Source organism: Onthophagus taurus, chromosome 7 (genome assembly GCF_036711975.1).
Source record: "Onthophagus taurus isolate NC chromosome 7, IU_Otau_3.0, whole genome shotgun sequence".
Lineage (NCBI taxonomy): Eukaryota > Metazoa > Arthropoda > Insecta > Coleoptera > Scarabaeidae > Onthophagus > Onthophagus taurus.
In genome coordinates, this window is record NC_091972.1 from 9,012,278 (window position 1) to 9,039,389 (window position 27,112).

Here is a 27,112-nt window from a genome sequence, read left to right on the forward strand (position 1 = left end):
TGTGGGACCAGGACCAGCAGTTGGTGTATCATTTACGTTAGCCAAACAGACGATTGGACTGTGGGCTGAAGAGAGACTTCGCCTACTGTGGACTAGTTCTCCCGGAATAAGACATGCTATTATTAACATCGCCACTGTCAAAAGTTCTAATGGGCGTCTTTACTGGGCACTGCCGATTAAAGACACACCTTAACTTTGAGACGGTTGAGCATGTTTTATGCCACTGTCCTGCTGTTAATCGTATCAGATTCTCGATTTTTGGGTCGCAGTTTATCTCCCAAAGGATCTGAATGACTTTTCACCGAGCAAGGTTTGTTAAGAGCATGGTGAAATTTGATACCGTCGCGGTGCAAGGTTGGTTGGTCCGCCTACCCAATATGTAATTTATGTAAATGTAATGTAATCTTGTAACTAAGTATAGCTATGAAAGTGTTCAAAAAATAATAGAGAAAAGATTGACTAAGTGAAGAAAACATCAGAGAGTGGATTCAGGATCAAAGGAGTATCCAAGATCATGTGTTTAGCGTGAAATATAGTAAGCGATTATGGAAGGATGAGTGTTTCTAGACCTTGAATAGGCTTTTGATAGCATAGATAGCATACTCAGGAAAGAACTTTGGAGCATTGGAGAAATCTTGATATAATGAGCGACAAAAAGACAACATTGAATATGTAGTAAACCCATATTGATGTAAAAATTCAAAAGTTTATTTGTATATTTTTTGTTCATAAACGTGAATATGCTTGAGTGAATAGAACTGTAGCAAAAAATTAATTAACTGGAAATGTCTACACTCAACATTGTCGCGTTTTATAACAAGAAAGTTTTTGTGTTGAGCTTATAGACATGGGTTGTAACAGTTATCTATAATTATAAAAGCATATAATTAAAGGATCTTGAATTTTCTCAATGTTAAGTTCAGGTAATGTTTAGATACTTCCAGTTACATGATTTGATTGAAATTTTATATCTGAATGTTTTTCATAATTATTACATACTACTCCTTTATCTCTAATTGAAGAGATTTTTCAATAATGCCAAAAATAATAAAAATATTTTCAAGTGCTCCAAAAATGTGTTAAAAACAAAATCTCAAGATAGAATTTTTTCACATTGCAATACTTTCTCTTTATATACTTGGTATAAGCGAGAATGTAAAAAAAGGTGCACTTCTTAGAAATTATAGTTGAAATCGGTGCATTTGTAAAACATAATTGACGTTTAAAAAAAAATTAGGTTATGTTCTATTATTTAGATAAACGTCAAATCAATTAGCACATGTTCTAACCTAAAATATTTTTTTATTTTAAACTACCATTATTATTATTGCGCATTTATCTAAAATACCCTTTTTAGATAAAAACAGGATTTTTTTCTAGATTTTTCATTAATTTCTAGTTCAATCGACTTTTAGAACATATTTGCGCCATATCTGTCAGTTATTTCTGATCGACCCCCACCAAGAAAATTCCCTACAGCTTCCAGTTGTGTCTGTAAAAAGAAAGGTTTCTCGTTCCAACGCACCTATTTCCTGGCCATGTGCAAGCTCGCATTTACGCCCAGCAATTCCATATGGATTAACGCTGCCATAGAAAGCCACAAAATGTTTCAGTGCCAGATACGAAGTCGAATATCACGACGTTTCTAATAAATAACCCCCAGCGCAACGGCGTTTTTCTTTCATTTCGCTGAAATACCATGGCTTCGAGACGTGTTAGGATTAAGGGAATAGCAAACATACCCCAACGGAAAAAGAACAACGCCCCGGAGAACGAAAATAAAACCGCAAATCCTCCGGATGAAAAAATTACTGAACTTAACCTCACTTCTGATCAAGGGTCACATGTTGAGGTAGCACCAACCGAAACAGCTGTTCAAACTGAAAAACCAATTGCTAATGAAAAAGAGGTTGAAAATAACGATAATTTTAATAAGAAAAATGGAATTTGTGATGACAAAGAAGCAAAATGTGATGCAATCAATAACAATAACGAAAAGGTTGAAAAGGTGGGTGTACCCGCTAGGAGAAAATTTATTAAACCTATGGTTGCTGTGAATTCGGTTAATCGTAAAAGAGAAAAACCTGAAAATGGTGTTGTTGAACCTAACAAGGAGAATGTGCAGGAGGTTATAAATAGTCTTAATGAAACTGTTATTGCACCTACTTTATCACCTAATAATCATAATAGTAATAATATTAATAACACATCTTCAAGCCCTATAAGCGTAAAAATAAGTAAGTTGAGTTTTCATAAACTACATAATAAAAAATAATTTTTTCTTTCTCAGCACCAACATTCATTGCTCAAAAAGATATTTCTAAATGTGGCTCGGATACAGAATATCCACCACCACCTGTAAGTCCAAGTAAAATTCTAAACAGAAGAATTAAGGCTATTCCTAAACTTCATCAAAGAAGGACTAGCTTTAGTATTGGAAGTGCTAGTGAATCAGAAGATGATAGCAGAAGAAGTTCGTATGGAAGAGTAAGAAATGATTCTGTAAGTTTATTAAAAGATTTTTATTTATTTGAAAACAAACTACATATTTAATTTAAGCAGTAACAAAGTGTTTTATTTTTCTCAAATTATTAAAAGATTCAATATTAGTCTAATAAATAATTTTTTTTTGATACAGATTTGTTCAGTTGCTTCACTTGCAACTGAAATCCCAACATTAATAAAAGAAGCCACTTCACCACCAAGAAAAGAATCTACAATAACTAATCCACCAAGAAAATTTAGAAGATCAGATCAAGGTAGAAAAATAGCTGAAGCTAGAAGGAATTTCTATCAAAAATTTGCTGATGGTAAACCGGATAAACAAAAACTAACCATGATGGATTTAATATATTATAATCCAGCAACAAATCCAATGAAGTAAGTAAAAAAATAATTTTCTTATATTGCAAATTAAATCATTTAGTTAATTATTTCATTCATTTAGTCCTAGAAAACGTAGAGAAACAACAAGCAGTATAATATCAGAAGATCCTCCATCACCAAAATCAATCCATACAATCACACAAGAAGATGAAGACATAGATGATCCAAATAATGCTAAAAGTGAAGATGATGAAGATGGTACTTTAGCTCCTCAAATAAAAGTAGGCCCAAATGGTGAAATTGTTATAGACGAAAAAAGTCTTGTAATTGAAAATGCTGAAACAAAAAAATCCCGTAAAGCTTTAGAAAAAGCTGAAGTTATCGACGGTGATTTTGATACAGCTTATGGAGTTTATAAACGTGCAAAAAGAGCGAAGGATTGGCCTAATGAAGAAACTTTACGATTTTATAAAGCTTTAAATACTATTGGAACCGATTTTACAATGATGTGCGAATTATTTCCAAATAGAACGCGAAGAGAGTTAAAGTTGAAATTTAAACGCGAAGAAAAAATTAATAAAGCGCTCATTGATCGCGCTGTTATGCAACCGGTTGAGTTTGATATGAATCAATTAAGGAAGGAAATGGAAGAACATGAGAGATTTGCTGAGGAAAAACGAAAACGCGCTGAAGAAGTGAAATTGGTTAAAGAAAAGGAGAGGTTGAGGAGATTGGAAAGAAAAACAAGAAAAAGAAGTTTAATTGGTGTCGATGGTTTAGAAGCTGAGGAACCTGAAGAGCCACTTAAAGAACAAAAACCAAAACGAAAACGACGTAAAAAGCATCCTTATGATAGTCTAAAAAAAGGAATCAATTCTTTATTGGAAGATACAGACGATTCAGATGAAGAATACATGCCTAATTCAAATAATGAAAAGACAGAAACAAAACGAGCTGCTATTCCAAGAGAAGTCAAAAAACCTAGTGTGAATGTTCAAGAAAATGAAAACATCGAAAATCGCAGCGATAATGATAAAAATTTAGAGCCAGGTTCTTTAATGATTGTTCCTTCTTCACAATCGGGAAAAACTTTATATAAAGTCTTTATGATTACAGACGATCGTGGTAAACAAGAGGTTGATATGGATGGGAAAACTATAGAACAACTTACCCAGGAAAATAACGAAAAATCTGTTAACATTCAAAATATCATCACAATATCCGAAAATGTTATTGTGGATGAACAAACGCCCATCAGTACTAACGAAAATAATATTGAAATTACAAAAGACAGTATCATTTTTGATTTCGACGAATGTCCAATCAATTCAAGCAATAATTCGAACATTACAATTTCACATGATGATAACAAAATGACGATTGTCACTGAGAGTTAAAAAAAAAACACTGTTATTTAATGGACCGCATTTTACATGTACTCGTTATACTTTTTTTTTTATTATTTATTTCTGTGGTGCTTAGTTTTTAATTTATATATTTCCGAGTTGAAACGCGCTGAAGCTGATTCTCCTGATATAATGAAGTAAGAGTTACTTTATTTGTGTTGTTTGTATCTTTTTATATGCTATTGATGAAGCTTTATAAGCTCTTAATAAACGCCAGTTGAACATAATAAAATTATTTTGATTTATTTATCCTTATTTATTAATATATCATTTTTTTTAAATTTGTATTATTGATTACTATTTTGTTAATATTTACAAAGATATCTTAAAATCGTATGTATAAAGTGAATTTCACTTAAGATGCAATTTACACAAAAATATATTTCCATAGAAACCAGGGAGTACTTACTTTGTCCCATATAAAATGCTACATAAGAGACGTATGGCTAAACCCAAATGTTTCGCAGCACGTCTGTAAAGATGGCTAAATTCGAATGATTCTAGTTCTAGGTTTAATGTTAGTTTTAGTGACAGTGTAAAACTAGAACTAACATTATACATAGAACTAGAATCATTCGGGTTTAGCCGTCTTTAGAGACGCACAGCTAAACCCGAAACTTTCTAGGTCTAGTGTTAGTTCTAGTTTTAATTGTTATACAGCGCTAGATTGTTGTATATTTTTATTGAACTAAAAGTAGAACTAACACTAGACTAATAATTAGAATCATTCCGCTTTAGTCATTATGAGACGCATGGCTAAACCTGAATGTTTCTACTTCTAGGTCTAATGTTAGTTCTATTGACAGTGCAGGTGTAAAACTAGAACTAACACTATACCTAGAAATAGAATCATTTGAATAGAATGATATATTATGCCTGCTTCGGTTGAAGAGTTCCGCAGTTCCAAACAGTTCTGAACCTTTCTGCGCATACATTTAATATGCAATATGTATGCGCAGAAAGATTCAGAACTGTTCGAAACTACAAAACTATTGAACCAAAACAAGCCTATTATACAGGGTGATTCACATAAGAACCGACACAGAGCAGGGACATGTAGAGGACAATAAATTAAGATGATTTAACGCAATTTATCTCTATACTAAGTTGTACCCCTGAAGAGTTATAGGCCTTCGAAGTTGGGTCTTAAATTTTTAAGACATTGAATATTTTTGTAATACATTAAGCTAGAAAAACCAAATTTAGTATACGTTATGAGTGTACCGAAGGTATTAATTGGTCAAGTTGAGACCAATTGAGGCATTTCAAAGGGTTGATTAAGGGTGATAGTCCCCTAAATTTTGACAGATCTTTTTAACCTTTTGATGGATTTAATACATTATTACCTCATTTCATGTGGAATTTAATTCTAAAACTTTTTTTACTCTTATTATTTTTTAAAAAACAATATCGTTTTCATAAAAAACTTAAATAACTAAAGACACGTATTTCGTTAATGCTACTTAAATTCATCGAAAAGTCGGCTGTGAAATTGTACGTCAAACTTGACAAATAGGTTATAAAACCTTGTTGTCAAATAATATTATAACCTATTTGTCAAGTTTGACGTACAACATTACGAAATAAGTGTCTTTAGTCATTTAAATTTTTCATGAAGACGACAAATTTTTTTAAAAAATAATAAGTGTAAGAAAAGTTTTAGAATTAAATTCCACATGAAATGAAGTAGCAATGTATTAAATCCGTCAAAAGGTTAAAAAATCTGTCAAAATTTATGGTACCATTACCCTTAATCAAGCCTTTGAAATGCCTCAATTGAGTTCAATTTGCTACCAATTAATACCTTTAGTACACTCATAACGTATACCAAATTTGGGTTTTCTAGCTTAATGTATTACGAAAATATTGAACTTTTAAAAAATGTAAGAGCCAACTTTGAAGGCCTATAACTCCTCAGGTGTACAACTTAGTATAGAGGCACAGAACAGTAGTATAGAGGTAAGTTGCGTTAAATCATCTTAATTTATTGTCCACTACATGTCCTATTGTTATAATTATTGTCATAATCAGTCTGTATATTATGCTCAAAACAATGTCTGTATAGGCAACTTTTCTTGCACAAAAATGTTAAATTTTAATGGTATTGTAACGATATTTGCAAGTTTTCTATTTTTTGCAGGTTTCAAGAATGGTAAAAAACTGATAAATTAGTTATTTAAATCTTTTCTCATTTTTTGATCAGCAAATTCGTTTAATGCTTATAATGTTAGATCTTTTCTGTTACGATTAGATGAGGTTCCATAAAAAGTAATGGCCAGGAAAAAATCTTGTACTTTTAGAGATATTGCGAGTTTGTAGAAATTGCGAGATCAATAGCCAGATTCGACTCAATATCCTTTACAATCGAATGATGGCTCTTATAATATGCTCTAAAGAGCTTATTTTATTGAACCATTTTCAACGCATTTCTTTGGCCAGATTTCAGATATTTCCCAAACGATTTTAAAATGTAGTACATCTTGATTTACTGTACTTTAGCTAATAGACTATTGATCAAGATATGTTGCGTTGATGTGGTGAATTACATCGTCTTGTAACATAAATTAAAATTTTGGCAGTGAATAAAAATAGTGTACATTATAAAAAGAGACGTTTTTCTTTTGTACGTATTTTATTTATAATAAAAGAAACAAAAAGGAATGATATTAAATATTGATAAAACTAAAATTATATTTATAAACTATTCTTGTCCCTAAATAATAAAAGTACAGCAATCCCTCCATTTACTAGAATTCATGATAATACTATTAACAAAGTTGAAATGGTTGCAAGTAGTAAGTTCTTGATGTCAAACTTAAATGCAAGGATCACTGTGTCTTTTAAAAACCACATATGGCAACCAAAGATGAGACAATAAATATTAATCTATATACATTTATGGCTTTTTTTAAATAATTTCAAATTAATCCCGTTCCAGATGATTGTTTTTTTTTACAAAACTTAATGGTACATCGATCACCGCTTACCAATTAAGACCATTTCTAAAACACTAGTTCGAGAAAAAATCACATCATAACATATTAACATTACAATAATGACTGTAAATATTTTCTATCTCTTAAAATACCTCCTTTTAAATCAAAAGGAAAACATATAAAAGAACCTACATCAACATCTACATGTTAACATCAACATCGCTATAATCACTACAATTTGAGTTATTATTGATTAGCCTCCCAAGAGGTTGATGAACGTCTATGGTGGTGATATGGATTTGTTTCGGTTTCTTATTTGGTTTCTTCAACAATTCTTCTATAGAATAAGGGTTCTTTCTTTTCCCTTCTGGTTTTTCATCGCTAGTTGTTCGGATATTTTCCTCTTCGGACGTAACATCAATATCTCCATCTGTTGAATTTGGGTATCTCGACGGCGTTGAGGGTTTATATGGAATAACCAAATTGGACCAATTTGTACCCGGCGCTTCCACCATACCGGGCGACGCTGTCGTTATATGCAATTGATGTTGAAGAGCTGCTAACCGCCCTGAAGCGTATCCTTCTTGTAATGTTGGAAAGTATTGGATCGTATTTCCGTGTTGGATATTTGTTTTTCCGTAGATTTCTCCACGTAAAGCTTGATCTAGAAAAAGATGGAAATTAATATCTTTTTATGATTTAAATGTTAATGTTTACCAGAATGTGATGTTCTATGATGCAAAATTTCTGGTGCATCCGGCCAAGCTCCGCTGTTTCTTAAAATTCGGTTCACTGAGCTTACAGAAGGAATGTTGTGGGGTTCGCAAATTCTTTGGGATATTAGTTGTTCCCTGATTTCCCATGCGAACATTCCTGGGTTATCTTGTTTGAATTTGAGGATCTTTTTTACTACTGTTGGAGTTGCTACTTGCTAAAAATAAAAGAAAGAAATTGAAGTTAAAGAAGTGTTTAGCCATAATATTCGGAATGATCATTAGCAAGAGTAATCATTTACAACAGACACAAAGGTAGTGTTAGATAATGAACCCCTAGATAAATTGAACAAACTAGATTCTTATTAGACACGGAAAATCGGCATCTCGTGTCGCCGTCAATAAACATTGTGTCGAGTATCGTATCGATAGGTCCCGATAGGAATATACAGGTGTATCCTGTGTAAACATCCGAGGCTAAAAAACGAAAATCGAAAAAACTGGCGACCGATGTCGGTAGATGCTGCGCTTCGATAAGGTCCGTGCGTAAACATACGGTGTAGACTCGCGAGGGACCGCATCGACGACGTGTCATTAGGTCGCAGTTGTTGGCGACGGCGTTGCTGTCATTTCGACCGTGCCGATGATCGCTACGATCAACGGTAGACGGCGGTTGCCGCCTCGTATCAAAAACTCATTAGCCGTCCCATCGCGTCCCATTAAATAATTATCGTGAAATTGAGGTTAAAGCGGTGGACGCACGGAGTTTTGTGAACTTCACGGCCACAGGGCTAAAAGAGTTCTTGTGAATTTTTGCTTTCATTTATGTATATAATCTTAAATATAAAAAGAAATTTATTGTGGTTTTTGACTTCATATTTATGCTCATTTAGAAATCATGTGCCGTTAAAATTTGTGGCAACCTCGATTTCCTGTTTCGGCCTTCGTGTATGTTTGGGACATCATGAGGAGGATCTGAAGCCATAACATCTTCATCTGTCAATATGATAATGAAGCCACGGTCGCTTATTAAAAATAAGTCAGAATTGTTTGCAGATATAGAAAATTTCGACAAAAAACTCGAAAAGCAAAAGAAAGTTAGCGATGAAAAATGCGTTTAATGAAGTAACAGAAGCTTTATAGTATGGTCTTAGTAGTGCAAACTGGCCGATATGTTATTGGAAATAGGAAAGAATCAATTTTGTTGTAATTCGAAACTTTATACTTCCTCAATACGGCGTTTTTACATCAAAGGTCGATTTTTCTTAGGTTCACTTAGAAAATATGAATACTAGAAACAATGATTATTATGATTTCAAAGAATGTCCATTTGCCATCAATTTTAGAAAATTTTGCAGAAGCCTTTGAACGATTAAAAAGCTTAACAACCACATCAGTCCATTCAACTGATGGAGACAGTTTAGAAGACAACAAGAATTGCGATAGCTTTCCTATTTCAGCAAAGTCTAGGAATCTTGCGTCAAATTCCTTAATAAGTTCTGATATAAAACTTTTGCTTTTATATTAAAGAATGTTTGGAAAATGAATAAAATATAATTTTCAAAAATATCTAACTTGATAAATCACGATAATAAATCAGATATTAACTTCCCATTTCTTTGCAACTCTACGTTAACCACATTAAAATATTTTAAGTGTCGTTCAAAAAAGCCATATTTGCCATATCGGACCTGTTTTCTAAGAATTCCAAGTATTTTTGCCCTTCTAAACTATTAATCACTTGCTTTTTTTTTTCAAAAACGTTCAATCACTTGGCCTTTACTTAACCAACGAAAATTATTGTGTTGGAGTCAGTCTGAATAAGTCTGCACTGTCTTGATCCTAGAAAAGGGACAACAAGGTGCATCAACAAACATTTTCACGGACCGTCAGGCCACCCTAAAGGCAATTCAGGCCTACACTTGTGAATCGGCACTGATCAGAGAATGTAGCGGCAACCTAAGAGAACTCGCTAGGGGCAATGTCACTCTGTGGCGGGTTCCAGGTAACAAAGAGGCCCTTTATTGGACCTCAACTCGGTTGTAGACCATAAAAAAGCCACTTCAAACAAGTAGTAATCAATAGTTGGGAGGGTTCAAAGGCAGCATTACGCTGGAAAGAACTTCCAAGTCAGAGACAGGCGAAAAGTATGATAACTTTATCGCAAAGCAAAACCAAAGAGGTTTTATGAATCAGCACAGAGGATCTAAGGTCGCTCACAGGCAAGGTCTATAGAACATAAGGTTACCTAATTCCCTATGCCTCTGTAGTATCGATTATTACCCCGTAGATTGACGTCACTGGTTCGATACAGTCAGAGTAAAAGATAGCCTATACCTGCCTCTACTGGGGTACAGTCTATATAAAATATTTAAACCTCGCATCGTGTTGTGTTCTTCATAGAACCAGCTACGTCACTGACCCACCTTGCCCCTCAGAGGAGGAGAATCGGCATTGGGTAACCTTCTGTTCTATAGACCTTGGCTCACAGGCTTCTTGACAGGCTTGTTTGGCCACATTGGACAAACTGAGGATCAAACTTTTCGACTTTGCAACGATGAGCCAGAAATGGCTAAACATATACTGTGTGAATGTGTCGCCAGAGGCCGCCTAAGACACAAAATTTTCGGTAAAGTTCCCTTGACACCTACCGACATAAAGAAACTATACCTTGGAGAAATATTAATGAGCCCGACAGCAATAGTAATAACTCTGAATAGGACGAATCCCACTTAGACAAAATGTCTCTGAATTGCCTATGTTGAAGTGCAGAACGACATCTAATAAAATTGATCAACGTAACCAAGCGGTCAATTACACTTTTCAGTGCGGTACTGAGGTTGCTACAAAGCCGCTGCCCATTAGTAAGATAGTAACACAGCATTCTTATTTCTAATCCTTATCTTAGCATGATTTTGTTATAAAATTTATTAGAAATCTTAAATAAATATTCTCCACGGGTCTTTTTTTTCAATTGCAGTATTGTCAGCAATTCTCTAAATACTTCCTTCTCAATATCGAAAAATTGGACAAAAACAGACATTTGTTCATTGTCAACAATATCACATGATTCGTCTACTGCAAAAGCATAACAAGGTGCGATTTGTAAAAGGGCAAACAAGCTGGCTTTGTTATCAGTAGCCAAAATGTTTATTCTTCGTGTATTACTTTCTGCCGACAAAGGTATACTTTGAATAGTGTTGATTATGTCTTTTATTCTGCAAAAAGTGCTCTAGCACGGCAGTGCTTTTCTTGTAAGATTTTAAGTATGTCTTTTCGGCGGTCCAGCTTATAACCTTTTGCCTACTGTTGGTATAAGGCACCAGAAAAGTTTGAAATTAATTGCATCGCAATGAAAAGAAACACTTGAAAATGCACGTATTTTTGCTCATCTTCATCATATTAGATACTTTTTGCTCTAATATATTTGTACCTATACGAAATTCTTTTTCGACAAAATGGCTGAAAGCAATTATGTCTAAATGATTATGACTTTTATGCGATATGTTCGTGATGTAAAGTGTGATGTCTTTAATTGGTGCTTTATAAACATATTTGTTAAGGTGTAGCTTTAAAAAAAAACATAGTTCGACACTATCTTTTACAAATCATAAAATAAACAAAGTCGTAACTACACACCACAGTTGACCACAGTAGTAATTAAGTAAAGTCATAATTAAATTCGGATTAATTAATTAGTACCAACGCGATTTTGAGTAATTACTAAACAATAATACTAAACAACATTCCCATGACCAACAATTTAGTTAAAAATGATTATAAGAGAAAAATAAAATTTTATACGCCTCTTGGTCCTTTCTGGGAAATTTTTCCCCACACACATAGAACTGTGACGGTTGCAAAGAAAGAAATGTGCCGACGAGGATCCGAGTTGGACGATGTTAACGACGTCGGTAGCGCGTGTCGCCTCAACATTAGCCCTACACTGTTATCGTAGCGCTTCATCTTTCAAAGGACAAAAAAATACGATATCAACTGGCGTCGTTTGACTTGTCTGACTAACGAAATTACGTAGCGTTCTCTATGTAAACCATCACGTCGTGTAACGTCATGAATTTCCTGCTTAATTACGGACCTGTTCCGCTCTATGCTTCAAATAAAATTATGGTAGCGAATTGTTACTGATACGTCGTTACTGATATATCTGATATAACAACGTATCATAAAGAAAAATAATGTGTAAAGACAACATCATTTTCACATGCGTAATAGATATTAATAATATTGAAAATGTTGTGTGAATTCGTGCACTTGGCGTACGGTTTGAGTAGGAGATACGTGAAATCGTGTACCCAATAATGGAACACGGTCTCAATCACGGCAAAGTAAACTCATTATCGCCCCGGACGTGTAAATACTGTGTTTACACGGTTCCCCTCGGGGCTATCAGGAGCGCGTTTACACGCCGTAATGAGCTCCGATTTTATTATTAACACTTGAAAATGCGTCGCAACACTCACCTTGGTTTTGGATCCACCAATTGAACCCGGCCTAATCGATCCAGTCTCGTAAAACCTGGTAAGTATTTTCGAAACACATCCGTGGGATACTAAAAGTTGTCGAGATATGTCACATGGTCTAACTCCTAACAATGCCAATTCGACGATTCTTCTTCGGACGCAGTCTGGAAGAGGACGACCGTTTACGAAAACACCTCCGAGTTGATTCACTCCCGCTTGACCTGAAAAATAGAAAAGATTTTTTTGGTTTCTAATTTAGTTGTACTTATAGAGGTACTTGACGGCCATATAATCAGTCATTATAGTGTACTGGCCATAAGTATGTAGATGATCGAGTAGTGTCAGCGAGGTCAACCGCTGGAATTGACTTTAAATCGAATTACCGCAAAGTACCGCACTTAAATGCAGCTCATTGCCCATTAAATCACCATAAAACGACTGATCGACAACGGTACATCACCCGGAGGGTTTCTCTCCGGTTGTTTTCCCCCGTGTCCCTTCTGATTCATTGTCAGTTTCTTATTCGCCACCATCCGAGAAATGGACTTTTAATAGAGACCACGCGTGACTTTCAGTTGTAATAGAGATGGGAACCTATTGATTTCACTAGATGGGATGGGATGGGTTTCGGTAGCACCTGCCAAAGAGGGGTTATAATATTTTTTGAGTGGAATGTCACGTCAAAACGATAGCATCCTTAATGGGCGGAAAGGTTACGAAAAACTTGGTTTAAGATCTCTTGGTTTAAGTAACTTAATTATGAAAAAACCGAGTATTATAATGGAAGATTGACGCGGAATTAACCCGAAAAGGTGGCGAACTAACATAATCAAAAATAATTTAAAAAAACACGGTGTTATGTAAAACGAGTTACGTGACCGTTTAGAATAACTCGAAACTGTTTTACAAATTTACAATTTGCTAAACATTTCAGCTGCCTCTATTTATATAACTACCTAGGGAATTATACAGATAACTTTTTTTTTTGGGTGAAATTACGAAATGGGTTCTGCAGGTGAAACAGAAAGTTTCTTGATTTCTAAATAATTGCTAAGAATCTCCGAAACCGTGTGGTATTTTAAAGACGGATTTCATCGTAGCTTCCTTTATTGGCGACGACCTTTACCTTTAGATATACATACAAACATATTCAGACGGAATGTTTAAATCGAACGATAGTATACGGAGAGCGGTTTGCCGTCTTTTGCCTTTGAATACAAATTACCCGGTTCGAAGAGCGGCCGTTAAATTTTAATGCACAATCTATATCATTATCGAGATCATTATACGAGAGCGTAATCGTAGACGGCGAGTCGCGGCGTAACAAGCTTGTACAGGGTGATCGGTAGGCATCACTCATACGAGATGACGTGCGCTACGCGGGACACATTAATATTTATCGAAAAAATGACCCAATCCGCTCATATCCAATTATATCCACGTTTACGTTCCACACAGAATCTTTCCAACGGTATTATACAGGACCGTCTTTTAAAAATCGAGTTTACAAATCTATTTTTTTTAATGTAATCCCTAATTTTTATTTTGAATCATGGAGAAAAAGTCATCAAGGGTTAACTTGATCAAATCAAAAGTAACTACCCCAATAAAATATAATACAGATAATATAATGAAAAATATAATGAAATATAAGGTACAATTTTGTGTCTTATGTCACAAATGGCTACATAATGGAACGTAAAGAAGTTGCGGATATTACAACACAAAGAAAAAACCTAATCTAACACAAAGAATGCGGCAAAGTGTGTATCATTTTTTTGCTAGAGGTAACTATAAATGGTAAACTCAAACATGATTCAATAAAAATAAAGCCCCTCGATATTCTGAATCAAAGAAGTCGAATTTGGCATCCAGGAGAGCAATCTTTATGTGTAGGGTCAGTTTGTGCAAATGTATATTTGTGGAAATCTGGAAAAGTTGGCAGGAAGCGAAAAACTGCAGACATAGAAAAGGTACAGGAAAAAAAGGCAAATCTGGATTGATTAAGCCCTCATCGTTAAAACGTTTGGAATACTGCTTGGCAAAGCTTGATTCTGATAGCATCGCTGCTGCTTTAAAAGATATAACAAACTTTATTCATGTTGATGAGAAATGGTTTTATTTAAAGAAAACATCGAACAAGTACTACCTCGCTCACGATGAGATAGAACCTTATCAAATAACAGGTTCATCAAAAAAGTTATGTTTTTGGCTGCTGTTACTCATTCACGGAATTGCAATATTGTCAAGACGAAATTTGCTACAACTTTTGTTCTAACAGTTATTTTGTAACATGTTAAGTTTCCTCAATGTAACCATCAGCAACTTGAAAAAAGAACGAAATTCATCAAATTTTCTTGTTTTTCTCAATATCTATGCGTGTAGAGCAAAAGTGCAACTGAGCAATATTGTTCAGAATAAAATTTGCTACAACTTTTGTTTTAAAAGTTATTTTGTAACACGCTCAGTTCCCTCAATGTAACCATCAATATCTTGAAAAAACAACGAAATTCGTGAAATTTTCATGTTTTTCTCAAAATCTATGGATCTGATAGCAGAAGTGGAAGCGAGCAATATTGTTAAGAATAAAATTTGCTACAACTTTTGTTCTAAAAGTTATTTTGTAACATGCTCAGATTCCTCAGTGTAACCATCAACAACTTGCAAAAACAACGAAGTTCATCAAGGTTTCATATTTTCATATTTTTCTTGATATCTATGCGTCTGAGGGCAGAAGTGCAAGAGAGTAATATTGTTAAGAATAAAATTAGCTATAACGTTTGTTCTAAAAATTTCTTTGTAACTAGCTCTGATTCTCCAGTATAACTATTAGTAACACCTTGAAACAACAAGGACATTCATCAAATTTTCATGTTTTTCTCAATATCTATGCGCCTAAGAGCAAAAGTGCAAGTGAGCAATATTGTTAAGAATAAAATTTGCTACAACTTTTCTTCTAACAGTTATTTTGTAACATGTTCAGATTCCTCAGTGTAACCATCAACAACTTGCAAAAACAACGAAGTTCATCAAGGTTTCATATTTTCATATTTTTCTTGAAATCTATGCGTCTGAGGGCAGAAGTGCAAGAGAATAATATTGTTAAGAATAAAATTAGCTATAACTTTTGTTCTAAAAATTTGTTTGTAACTAGCTCTGATTCTCCAGTATAACCATCAGTAACACCTTGAGAAAACAAGGAAATTCATCTTGCAAAAACAACGCAGTTCATCAAGGTTTCATATTTTTATGTTTTTCTCAATATCAAGGCGTTTGAGAGCAAAAGTGCAAGTGAGCAATATTGTTAAGAATAAAATTTGCAACAACATTTGTTATAAATGTTATTTAGTAACATGCTCAGTTTTCCCAATGTAACCATCAATAACTTGAAAAAACAACGAAATTCATCAAATTTTCTTGTTTTTCTCAATATCCATGTGTTTGAGAGCAAAAGTGCAACAGACCAATATTGTTATGAATAAAATTTGCTACAACTTTTGTTCTAAAAGTTATTTTGTAACATGTTCAGATTCCTCAGTGTAACCATCAGTAACTTGAAAAAAGAACGAAATTCATAACATTTTCATGTTTTTCTCAATATCTATGCATCTGAAAGCAAAAGTGAAATTGAGCAATATTGTTAAGAATAAAATTTGCTACAACTTTTGTTGTAAAACTTATTTTGTAGCATGCTCAGCTTCATCAGTGTAACCACCAATATCTTGAAAAAAGAACGAAATTCATCAAAATTTTAGGATTTTCTCAATATCTATGAATCTGAGAGCAAATGTGCAAGTAAGCAATATTGTTAAGAATAAAATTTGCTACAACTTTTGTTCTAAAAGTTCTTTTGTAACATGCTCAGATTCATCAATGTGGCCATCAGCGACTTGAAAAAAACAATGAAATTCATCAAATTTTTGTCCATTTTTGTCCATAAGGCGCATTTTCTTTGATGTGACGAATGAAGTTCACGCATTGTGTGGACCCAGTTTTGCATACAAGCACATGATGTTTTATTGATCTTAAAAGCATAATATCTTAATATTCGTAGATTCATTTTTTATTTTGAAACGGTCGTTTATAACAGAATATTATTAACCCAAAAAAAAATTGAAATCAAAATAAATTTCATTATAGTTAAATTTATGTTTTCTTAATACGTCTCTGTACAAAGTGGAAAATCGTAATGATTTCGCGGTGAGATCATTTTCGCTGGCTCGTTTCGGCCGGTAAATCTGTCGCATCCTGGCAATAAATCAATTATCTCGACGCGTTCCTTTCCATGCGCTCGCGATAATAGTATTTTTAAACGAAATCGTTAACGCTCCTGGCTTATCGGACTGGCGTATTTTCGCGAATTTATTTTCCATTTACTCCGATGGTTCGGACCCTGTCCTCTTTCTCGGCCGCTTTTAATTCAATTAACCGGAACCGTGTAACGCGTCCGATACACGTATTTACGACTGTCACGTTTTAAAAGAAAAAGAGCTGAAATTCTTACAATTAATATACGTACCTGTATGAGGCATTTTCTTTATCCTAAAACAAAAAGAAATATTAAGCTATTTATGATTTGATTACGTTTTGTTTTCATGCCAATTCACTATTATAAAAAAATAAATAAAAGAAAATGAATTAAAATACAAAGGGGTGAGTTATGAAAAATTACTACAACCCCTTTCGATTAGCCCCATTAACCTTCGCCGTCATATCGAGGAGATCTCTTCAAGCCATTCGCGGGGGCGAATTAATTCCTTTCCAGTAAATATAAGAGATATGCAAATTCGATTCAAGGGGTGTGCGTTTTAACCCGAAACGATGACGGGATCTAGCGATAGAGCCGTGAAACGAAATTTTGTGCTCTTTTGCGGTCACTGCGTGAGGGCGTCGCGTCGGTGTGGCGTCGGCGTCGCCGAGCGTGACGGGTGGTCGTTAACGAACGCTTTGAGATGCAAATGTCAACCGGACCCGGGACCGGCGATTAAGTAAATTGAGCGCCGCGCCGCTCATAGCCTCGTTTCCCAAATTGAGAACGCTCAATTATTCAAATTTTATTACCGATCACGAGCAACACAACCCCACGTTGTAAATCTTACCACTGTTATACGATACATTGTTATGTAATTCCATTGGTATTCAATTGTATTTGAATCGTTTGTTTCAATTAATCTTTGTGGTCTTTGCCGTATTAAGTAAAGATGTGACATTGTATCTAAAAGGTTTCTAGGTTTTCTACTTCTTACAATGATAAGCAGATATAGCAATTATGACATTTCCAATGAAAAAGACACTTTCAAGTTTATATTGAAGGTTATATAATGAAGAGACAGTAATTGTAGTTTAATTTTATTTTCTCAGAAACCATAAATGCCTGGAAAATGAATTTTGAGAGATTAACTTAAAATAGGACACTTTTCAAATTGACTGGCACTTGATAAGATTTGACAAATTTTTGACAAACAATTTTTAGCACCGTTTGTAAAAGGTTACGTTAATTTAGAACTTAAAATTCAAATTTTGGCTAATCTTGCAAATGCACAAGGTCCGTGGTCACAAGGTTCGTCTGTCATCAAAAGATATGAAGCTGCAATTAGGAAGTCGGTATGTTCTGGAATAAAAGTAAGTGAATGAAAAAGAAATGGAAACGCCTCTTCTAATATCGATGGAGAATATGGCACAGAAAAAGATATCTTTAAATGGGAATGCCATCAAGCAATCAACACAACCCCTTTATGGACAGATTGAAAAAGAAAGAGCTAAGCATGATCTTTTTGAAACCTTTCAAGTTGATAATTGAGAAGAACCAGATACATTATGACGCAAGTGTAAATTCCGTTACATTCTACTGTTGCAGCCAGGAACTTAGGATCGTACAATGGTAGATCCTAGAAATTGAGCACGGTAGCAGTCCAAAGTCGATTTTATCTACGCTGCCAAAACGGAATAAGAGATTGATAACCGTATTAATCTTCTTTACTTTCCCAACACCTATTATGGAAAACCTATAGTTCTTGTTGGGGTTGAGATGCAACTCGAGCGAACTGAACAAATAGAAGTTGTGATTGCTTTCAGCGCTGTTTGTATTGAATACATGAAAGTTGAACCTGGCCACGATTGAATCAGCAACCAAAGTCGTGTCGATGGGTAACTTACATAACAATACAGAGAGTGATACGAACAGCCCAATGCCGTGGTTGACGCGATATCTTAAAGATTTCTATCCGCTGATGATCTTTGAAGCTAGAGTCTGTTTTTGTAGTCGCGGAATACCTTAGGAACACGACTCGTCTTCAAAACCTCTTTCAATGCCCGATGGCTGATGTGTCAAAGTTAAGTTTCCAATATTCCAGCGTTCTCCTTAATGATGCTTCTGCAAGAATCTTATGGAAGTGCTGGAGAATCAAAAATAGAATGTAGATCGGTTGGTACTTTAACGAATAAGATGGAGCTATAGTCCTTGGTATGAAGATTATCATTGAAACCTGAAATAATGTCTGGACTATAAAAATGTTGAAGAGAAGGCATTCGGGTGTTGCCTGAAACGGCGCTCAGTGACTTTGGTAAGATGCTCGCGGGTTTGGCTCACTTGATGGCGATTTTGCAGACTTTAATCTCATTGTAGGTGATTGGAACACAAATAGAGTATTTGAACTGCAGACCTTGTTGAGAAATTTCCATGAAATCTATCTTGTCTGGATGAAGTTAGTCTATTTCTGTTTGATTCCGATTAGTCCATAGATTCTGACAGGAAGTCTATTCTTTTTTCTTCTGTTCTGTACCTTCATAAAAGGTTCGAGCACTTCTCTCAAAAAAAGCTGCATTAAGTCATCAGAATCTTTTTCAATGATCGCTGGGTGATGTGTCAAAGTTAAGTTTCCAACAGAATCTTATGGAAGTGCTGGAGAATCAAAAATAGAATGTAGATCGGTTGGTACTTCAACGAATAAGACTGAGCTATCGTCTTTGGGATGAAGATTGTTATTGAAACCTGAAATAATATCTGGAGCACGCCGAGGACTATAAAAGTGTTGAAGAGAAGGCATCGGGTGCTGGCTGGAATGGTGCTCAATAACTTTGGTAAGATGTTCGCGGATTTAGATGCGATTTTGCAGACTTTAACCACTTTGTAGACGACTGAAGCGCGAATTGAGTAATACCTATTTGGACTGCAGAGCTTGGAGAGCGATTCCCATGAAACTTACCTTGTTTGGATGAAGTTAGTTTATTTGCTAGTCCATAGATACTGACAGGTACTGTAGTATTCTTTTCTCCTCTGTTCGATACCTTCATAAAAGGATCAAGTTCTGCTCCCCAAAAAAGCTGCATTAAAATTTTCATTTATAACTTCAAAGGAGCGAAGTTATTCCACGTATAAAAAGTCTTACGAGCAAATAATTCTTTTTTTTTTGCAATTTGTGGACCTAAATGTACTTTTGGTTGACAATTTAATTATTAGAAGTATATTTTATTCAAATACAAGGATTTTTGGATTCCATTCTATGTATTTAGTGTACAGAATGTGGAGATTGCGATAAAATTCTTTCAAACTTAATTATTCTTTTAATTAAATTTGTTTGATTGATAACGTTATTAGAAAATTGATCGTCCTTTTAATTAGTACATGAAAACGTTTTACATTCGTATATCGGATTTTCCTTTGGTTCAGCTCATAGCGAGATAAATCTTTGAGTATAAATTGGAAACAAGCGTACTCTCAAGCCGTACAAGCAGGAGATCGGCTTAAATCTTCGCGGGGGGAAGAAGCGGCCCCGTGAGCGGTCGGTATAAATAATTCAATTATTAAAATGTTTCCACGGTAACCGCTTTCGTATTTATTATTAAACCCGCTCATTCCTTATTATACATCGGGACGGCCGCTCCGCTACTGGGTGGCTTCATTATACCGAGCTATCCGCGGTGGACGAGCGGCTCCTGCTGCTGGACCCGACTACTGCTCTGCGTCCGAACCGACGACGACGGACGTCCATTTCTATAATATACTACGCGTTTTACAAATGACGCCGCCCGAACCGATCATATCTGCTTATAAATACGACGCACTAACGTTCCTTTTTCCCATCGTTTTCTTCTAACTTAAGATTAAAACGTCTATATTGTTTTATAGGTGCAATTCAACACAATTGTGAAGAAAGAAACATTGTAGATAATGAAAAAATGCAGCGTGTAAAAGTATTTTATGTGAATATAGAAATAAACCCAATTCAATTAAGAGATAAGGAAGTAATTGAACACAGATATTGAAACCACAACTATCAAAACATAAAGAATAACATGACATTGTCAAGATTTTGGAAAAAATCCTAGTAATCTTAATTGCTATGTTAAATTAATAAATGTCCATCAACTTGCACAGAATCTAATAACAACTGCAACAGTACTTAATGTTGAAAATTTGTTTCTTCTTTATCTTTTAGTGTCATTTGGTAAAAATATTTTTTTTGTGTTGTCCCCCTCATATTCTGTATAACTAATTACCTTCCAGTATAATTTTGTTTGTAGTAAGGGCATAAAGGTAACCTTTGGCACACTAATAACCCGTTTTACTCACACAACGCAAGAATCGATTTAAGGGCAATTCGCGTGGTTAGATTTCGCGTTCAGATCAAGCTTCGACACGCGTTTTGCGTACACCAACGTACCGCCCATTCACATACACTTTTTTTCCTACAACGTACCGTTAATTTGCATTTAATTTTAATTTTAACACGTACTAAATAAAAATACCAAAAAAAAATTGATCATATCAATTCAACGGTGAATCCACAAATTTCACTCGAATTTCTTCGCGATCCCTTCCTGTTTCTTTATCCGTATCGTTTCTTTTGCGTTTCTCCGGGACCGGTCACAGGTAGCGGCCCGAAAAACTCGGTCATCTCGAGCAAACCGTTTCTTCTTCTATATAATGTATATTCTTCTCTCGTTCAGGATTTAGTTGTGTGATCCCAAGTTGTTCAAAAATGTGAGAGGGTAAAAAAGCCCCGACCACTATCGACCGCGACGGGTGCACGAGGGGGTGAAATATATGAAATTAATGTAAATCAAAATCACGGGCCGTTTCGGGCCCATTTGCATCCGCGATCACGCGTCGTGCCGCGTGTTTCATGCTTAGCCACGCTATTTTCATGCCCGAGATCACTTCCCGCGATATCCCTAAGCCCTAAGGCGACCACCGTTTTTATTTTTCACGTCCTAAATAGCCAATTTTTGGAGAATTTTAGGTGATTCTTCGAATTCAAGTTATACCTAAGTTTCTGACATAACTTTGTAAGAATTGTGCCAGAAAATGTTTGCCTATTCTAAATTGTGAAAGCAGTTATTGCAAAAAAAGTTTTTATAAAATGTATTCCATTATTTGTTTTATATTCTCAATCTGATTGAATGTCCATTACTTGATCATGCCTAAATAAGTTCCCAAATATAACTGCTATACAGGAGTTTCTATCAAAAGTTTACAGTTTTTTGAAACGGTTATCATTAAAGAAGACACGCTTTCTATAATCTTAGCATTTGGGTTATTTCTGCCAATCTAGCCCAACATCGAATGTTAAGAATTACCAGAGCTTCTCTTAACATAAGTTGAAAAAGGGTTGAATTTTTTCTTGATAATATCAATGTGCCATTATTGAAGATAGAAATAAAATTAATAAAATTTTCTATAAAAGCGATTGGTCTTATTTCATTCAAAATTCTAAGGTACAAGTGCATAAGAAATAAACACACATTCCTACAAATTAAAATACACACTCATATACATTGATTGTTATAACCTAGTAACATGCTATAGCAAGGGAAATGACACATGAATTTCATTTTAAATTAAAAGTGTAATTACTTCTAAAACGCAATGTTCTATAAGCACTGTATTTAGCAGCAATTCGTCTACAAATACGAGAAACATTTTATCAATTTTCAGTAGTATCAAACGTTTGGATATACGAGATCTATTAACCATGTTTCTGTATGTTAGCTCGTTTTTGAGTTTATTTTTAGATATCTATTAATACGTTAAGTCAAAAATAACAGAAATACGAAACAATATCTTGCAAAGACTTCAAAACAACGAAACATGAAATTTGCGCAGCGTCGGTCAGAAAGCAAATACGTCACAAATCAAGTAGCGAATCATTCAGAAATTTTCTCAACCCAACATCCACCCTTCATAGAGTGTGTAATTCGCAAAGCCCAGTACGGGTTGAGAGAGAATCTTTCAATAATCTTTGAGATAGCCAGAATGGCGCAACATGATGAAACAGACAAATATTAATTCGAACCCAAACAATTCATAAGCAAATATAAGATCCTGGCAGAAGTCATGTTCTTTCAATATTTTTATATACGATATCCTTTTTCACCAAAACTTTGAAATGGGCATGTTCGCCGGCATTATATCATGCTATAAAATAACATCTTAACAAATTGACTACCGTGTGTTTCTCAACAAAATGTTCAGGTTTTGCGCACCTCTACACAAACAGTTCGAATCTTTGTGGAATAATGAGTGATATAAAAGTTAATATCTTTGTCCATGAAATTATTTCTTATTGAAGCTTTGACATGAAGAAGAAATTTATTATAAGGTTCACATTTGTTCTGATAGCAACGATGAGGAAGAAATGAGATTGCCCAGAAAGAAAAATATAAATAGAAATACATCGTCTGATTTTGATTCGGATATTAATATAAGCAAAGTTAATGATAGTGAAGGTTATGAAGATACAAGATTTTGCAAGAAGTGGTTGATTCTTGAAGTCATCCTTCATTGAAGCAAAAGAAAAATTAATGATACCTAAAAAAACACAATTACTACTTATATTACACGAATGACAGTCTTATTTGTATTAATTTTGAACAAATTGCAAAATTGTTGGGTTGGGTTGTCACCAAACTAATTTGAATTACTGAACTGAGTTGAGTAGTATTATAGTAGAAAATACAACTCAACCTTGTTTTGACTTGAATCACCTGGACTTACGTAATCTATGTTATTCAGATAAAATACGTTACAGGGGCCATTCAAAGGCAATGAAAGCAAAAATTATACAATCGTTTTGTAATCATGAATAATAAAGTGAAATTGATGGTAAAGATGATCAGGGTGTTATTGCAAATACAACCTCAAAAATTTGTCTATCTCAGAATGTGAAAGCAGTAATATTATTGATAATGATGATCAGAAGCACAATTTTTACCACAAATACTTGCATACTTCAAAAACTTGAAATGTGGTATAAAGAGCTAAAATCACTTAAACGGAAGTGTAAACCACAGCGAAATGTGATGCAAGGAGTAGGAGGACTTGTCAGATATGCTAAGCAAAACGTGAACACAACTTGCAATAGTTTTCGCCTATGTTTTAGAGATGAGATTGTTAAACACGTTGTTCAGTATAAGTTAATGCACAGGGTTGTATTGGTTCATAAATGTAATATTGGCAAAAGTTTATGAATTTATGGAATGTAGAAGGCTCTATCTTCAAGAGACGAGGAGACAAATGTAAACATGGTAATGGAATATGTGAAAATTGTAATCGATTTGATTCTGAAATTGCTTTGATCCTTCATAAATAGTTAACTAAATACGGATGACGCAACTTGGTGAGAACTTAATGGTCATCCAAGTATTGGTAACACGGCAGTTAATGTGTTATAATCGAAGCATAGCAAGTTCTGTTGACAAAACTCAAAAATAGACAACAAAGTTGAACTAAAATATTTCCGCTCAGACCATATCGCAATGCTCTCTTCATCATTATTAACGACCAGGAAATGCAGTGGAATAGAAAGGACGAAGCCATCAATAACCTGGCCTTCCTCGACCATCACCTTACTTGGAAATTTCAAATTAAAGATAATCAACCGAGGATACGACAGAATTCGACAGTTGTATTCATTGATAAACAGAAAATCGTCCTCGTTCTGTATAAAGCCCACATCTTACCGCTAGTTATCTATGTCTGCACAGTTTGGAGAAACTTGGAGTCTAATATCAAAAAAAATCTATTTTAACATATTATAAATAAATTATGTGGATTGGCATCAGAGTCCATTGGTTCCTACTGGTGTCTATATTTAATTGTTGTATTCTGTACAAAAAAATGTTTTTTGTTTTTATGATGAACTGGTTTGAACTGGCATTAACAAAAAATTATTTGCTAATCTACAAAAATTGATTCAAAGAAAAATTGTTGTAAATTTGTCTTTTGTTTATGAGTTTCTGCCTAAAGTGCATTTTAAGTATAAGTACGTACAAAATACATTGATATCGTTTAAAATGAGATATAATCGCACCGAAGTATATCGCGAAAGGGCAAATCGGCTTTACGGCACTGCTGGGAACCGAGAAACCGGCGTTTAACGGTCATTTGTCATTCTTCGTCGTCGGAACGAGTCCGATTTTCCTAATATGCCTGCGCGCACGGGTCCTTCCTCGAAAGGTTCGCAAAAAATAATTGCCCTGCCGAATACAGGGAGCGATTCGGAAATTGGTTTTGAACGAGACAATTAATAACCGAACCTGTTTGTGCCGAACCCGATTTTCGAAATAAACTTATCGACATATTAACACAGATTTTTAAACGTTAAATATTATAATTACCATTTAAATGAAAATTATTGTCATTAATAGATTGTCTGTTACATTATGAATTGGCATGATATTAATCTTAATGAACTTAATCTTAGTATAAGAAATAATTAAAAATTAAAGAAACACGTACTTACCTTTAGAAGTCCTTCAAAACTTCAATCAATTTTCTTCGTCTGCCAATGTTAATCTAATTTTGTTTTTTATTTATTTTTATGTACGATTAATCACGTTAATTGATTTAAAAATTATTAAACACTTGTTAAAAAAAAAAATAAAAGCAATAATCACTTTTTTTTGTATTTTTATATCACCAAAAAAATACAATAAAAATTATATTTTTTTTCTAAATTTGTTTGGAATTTTAATTTCAAATGGATTAAAATGGATGATAAATGAGTGCTGAAGATGTAAACGAAGAAGTTCTTGGAGCGCGGAGGTTCTTGGTCGGGTGCGTAACGGATGTCCGTGCGAGTACTGGCGCGTGGTCGTCGGGTTCGGCGAGCGTAAGGGCCTCCGCGTGCATGTGTGGTACCGACCGTGTGCGTGTGACTCAAAGGGGTTCTGTGTCGGTTTGGGTCCGACAAGCCCTGATCGCACCGCCCCCTTTTCGCGGCCCCACAGAGAGACTCGCTTTTGATGCGCGGTTCCGACCCGGCCCATCCTTCCGTTTCCCCGCTTACCCTGTTTCAGGGATTGGCCTACGGAAGAACACATACCTTCTTCCATATCTTTTCAATTTTTCTTTAAAAATACGTTAGAGCTAAACTTTTAGTTTTTGGTTTAACCTAAAAAGTGGAGGTGAAGAGTCTAAACTAGTACAGTAATAAACTAAAGCTAAATTGGAAGTTGTTCAAATTCTTAGCCCAAATTAGAATTTCTAACCAAGTTAATCTCACCTGAAGGTTTCAGTATTGAAATCTTTTCAGCTACTCAACTAGGATGTTATAGGTAAATTTGGTATATTATCGTTCTTAAACATTCATCTTGTATCAGTATTTCTATAATTTAATTGATGATAAATATTTTGCGAGAAATGAATTCATGATTAAATTTTGAAAAATTCAGAAATGATTAGATGATTATAGGGTATGATGACGTTTACTATGATATGTAGCCTGACAAGCAAAAAACAGGACGTTTTGATCCGAATTATTTTTTGGATAAAAAAATCATAAGTATATTTCAGTCCATGTTATTATATTTTGGTACATTGAAACATTTTTGTTATAAAGGTCAAAAAACGATTGTAAAACATTCACAGCTCTTCTTGCTTCAGATTAGGTTGCTACAGGATTTTGTATTTCTTCTTCTGCAACATACTGTTCATTTTGTGCCAAGTTTTTATTAAAATCGATTAAAATTCGACCAACATCTCTTATTAATACAGTTCTCCACTTTCTCTTCTTATAAGCATTAACGATTTTGACTTTGTCACTAATGCTTAAACCGCTTAAGACGTGTTTTCGACATGTTTAATGATGTTTGATATATGAGTTTTTGCAAAGACATAAAAATATTGCCCATAGAAACCCGAGCCAACATCTTATGCTAGAGCGGTGAGGTTTAATCGTGATTCAGAGTTTTTGTATCTGAGAATCATAAACTCATACTCTTAATGGAAGTAGCAGCATTTACTCAGGACAAAGGTTAAATGGAAAGCTCGTTTCCTTGAAACGCATCCTTCGCAAATTCTTTAAAGAAGGGGTTTCCTCAAAATATTCCTACAAGTAACCAAAATGTATTGGACATGTTAAAAAGATAATGGGTTTTCGACTCTAAAACTTTAAAAAAAACGCAACTTGTAGGGGAAGGAAATTTGACAAATGCATTAATAAGAAAACTCATAACAAAAAAAAGATCATGAAACGCACTTAATTTTGCGCGTCTAAATGTATTTTCCCCTTATACGTAACTAAATTGTTGAAGAATCATTGTGGTCGGATTTTCAGCTTGTATCAAATTGCAGGAGTTATACAGCTGAAGTGTTTGGGAAAGCGTCAAAAATTCAAACCGCCATAAATGGATTCCGAAAAACTGGGATTTTACCATTTAACGATTCTATATTTTAAAAAGTGGGAATTTGCTGCCTCAAAAACAACGGAACTAACTGATTCTGATTACAATCTTCCACATTTTATGTA

At 34.5% G+C, this 27,112-nt stretch overlaps 2 protein-coding genes and 1 long non-coding RNA gene across 6 annotated transcripts; 2 read left to right on the top strand and 1 right to left on the bottom strand.

Moving 5' to 3' along the window:
* Positions 1 to 1,447: 1,447 nt before the first annotated feature.
* LOC111424499 (transcription factor TFIIIB component B'' homolog Bdp1) lies at positions 1,448 to 4,629 on the top strand. 2 transcript variants are annotated; one of them, XM_071198236.1, is made up of 5 exons: positions 1,448 to 2,237; positions 2,291 to 2,502; positions 2,639 to 2,880; positions 2,948 to 3,876; positions 3,943 to 4,629. In XM_071198236.1, exons 1-5 carry the CDS (start codon positions 1,700 to 1,702, stop codon positions 4,221 to 4,223), a joined length of 2,202 nt encoding a protein of 733 aa, XP_071054337.1. In that variant the 5' UTR covers positions 1,448 to 1,699; the 3' UTR covers positions 4,224 to 4,629. The 2 variants fall into 2 exon arrangements, with proteins under 2 accessions (XP_071054337.1, XP_022913818.2); XM_023058050.2 differs by having other exon boundaries at positions 1,449 to 2,237; positions 2,948 to 4,629.
* Positions 4,630 to 6,826: 2,197 nt separating this feature from the next.
* LOC111424542 (Pox neuro) lies at positions 6,827 to 26,074 on the bottom strand. Of its 2 annotated transcripts, XM_071198243.1 has the most exons (6): positions 25,868 to 26,074; positions 25,106 to 25,756; positions 16,882 to 16,904; positions 12,363 to 12,583; positions 7,886 to 8,099; positions 6,827 to 7,832 (listed from the first exon to the last, which is right to left on the bottom strand). In XM_071198243.1, exons 3-6 carry the CDS (start codon positions 16,892 to 16,894, stop codon positions 7,369 to 7,371), a joined length of 912 nt encoding a protein of 303 aa, XP_071054344.1. In that variant the 5' UTR covers positions 16,895 to 16,904; positions 25,106 to 25,756; positions 25,868 to 26,074; the 3' UTR covers positions 6,827 to 7,368. The 2 variants fall into 2 exon arrangements, with proteins under 2 accessions (XP_071054344.1, XP_022913887.1); XM_023058119.2 differs by lacking the exons at positions 16,882 to 16,904; positions 25,106 to 25,756; positions 25,868 to 26,074 and adding an exon at positions 12,746 to 13,684.
* On the top strand, positions 18,289 to 21,044 carry LOC139430842 (uncharacterized). 2 transcript variants are annotated; one of them, XR_011641218.1, is made up of 4 exons: positions 18,289 to 18,509; positions 18,625 to 18,925; positions 18,988 to 19,442; positions 20,491 to 21,044. It is a non-coding gene; the product is annotated as an uncharacterized lncRNA (long non-coding RNA). The 2 variants fall into 2 exon arrangements; XR_011641217.1 differs by lacking the exon at positions 20,491 to 21,044 and adding an exon at positions 19,496 to 19,876.
* Positions 26,075 to 27,112: the final 1,038 nt, after the last annotated feature.

Excerpts from the sequence above, each read along its gene's own strand:
- LOC111424499 (XM_023058050.2), top strand. The coding sequence starts at position 1,700 with ATGGCTTCGAGACGTGTTAGGATTAAGGGAATAGCAAACATACCCCAA. Across the intron at positions 2,238-2,290 it reads CCCTATAAGCGTAAAAATAA|CACCAACATTCATTGCTCAA; the intron begins GTAAGTTGAGTT and ends TTTCTTTCTCAG. Across the intron at positions 2,881-2,947 it reads CCAGCAACAAATCCAATGAA|TCCTAGAAAACGTAGAGAAA; the intron begins GTAAGTAAAAAA and ends TCATTCATTTAG.
- LOC111424542 (XM_023058119.2), bottom strand. The coding sequence starts at position 12,782 with ATGGGCAATGAGCTGCATTTAAGTGCGGTACTTTGCG. Across the intron at positions 12,584-12,745 it reads TTTAAGTGCGGTACTTTGCG|GTCAAGCGGGAGTGAATCAA; the intron begins GTAATTCGATTT and ends TCTATTTTTCAG. Across the intron at positions 8,100-12,362 it reads TTGGTGGATCCAAAACCAAG|CAAGTAGCAACTCCAACAGT; the intron begins GTGAGTGTTGCG and ends TTTTATTTTTAG.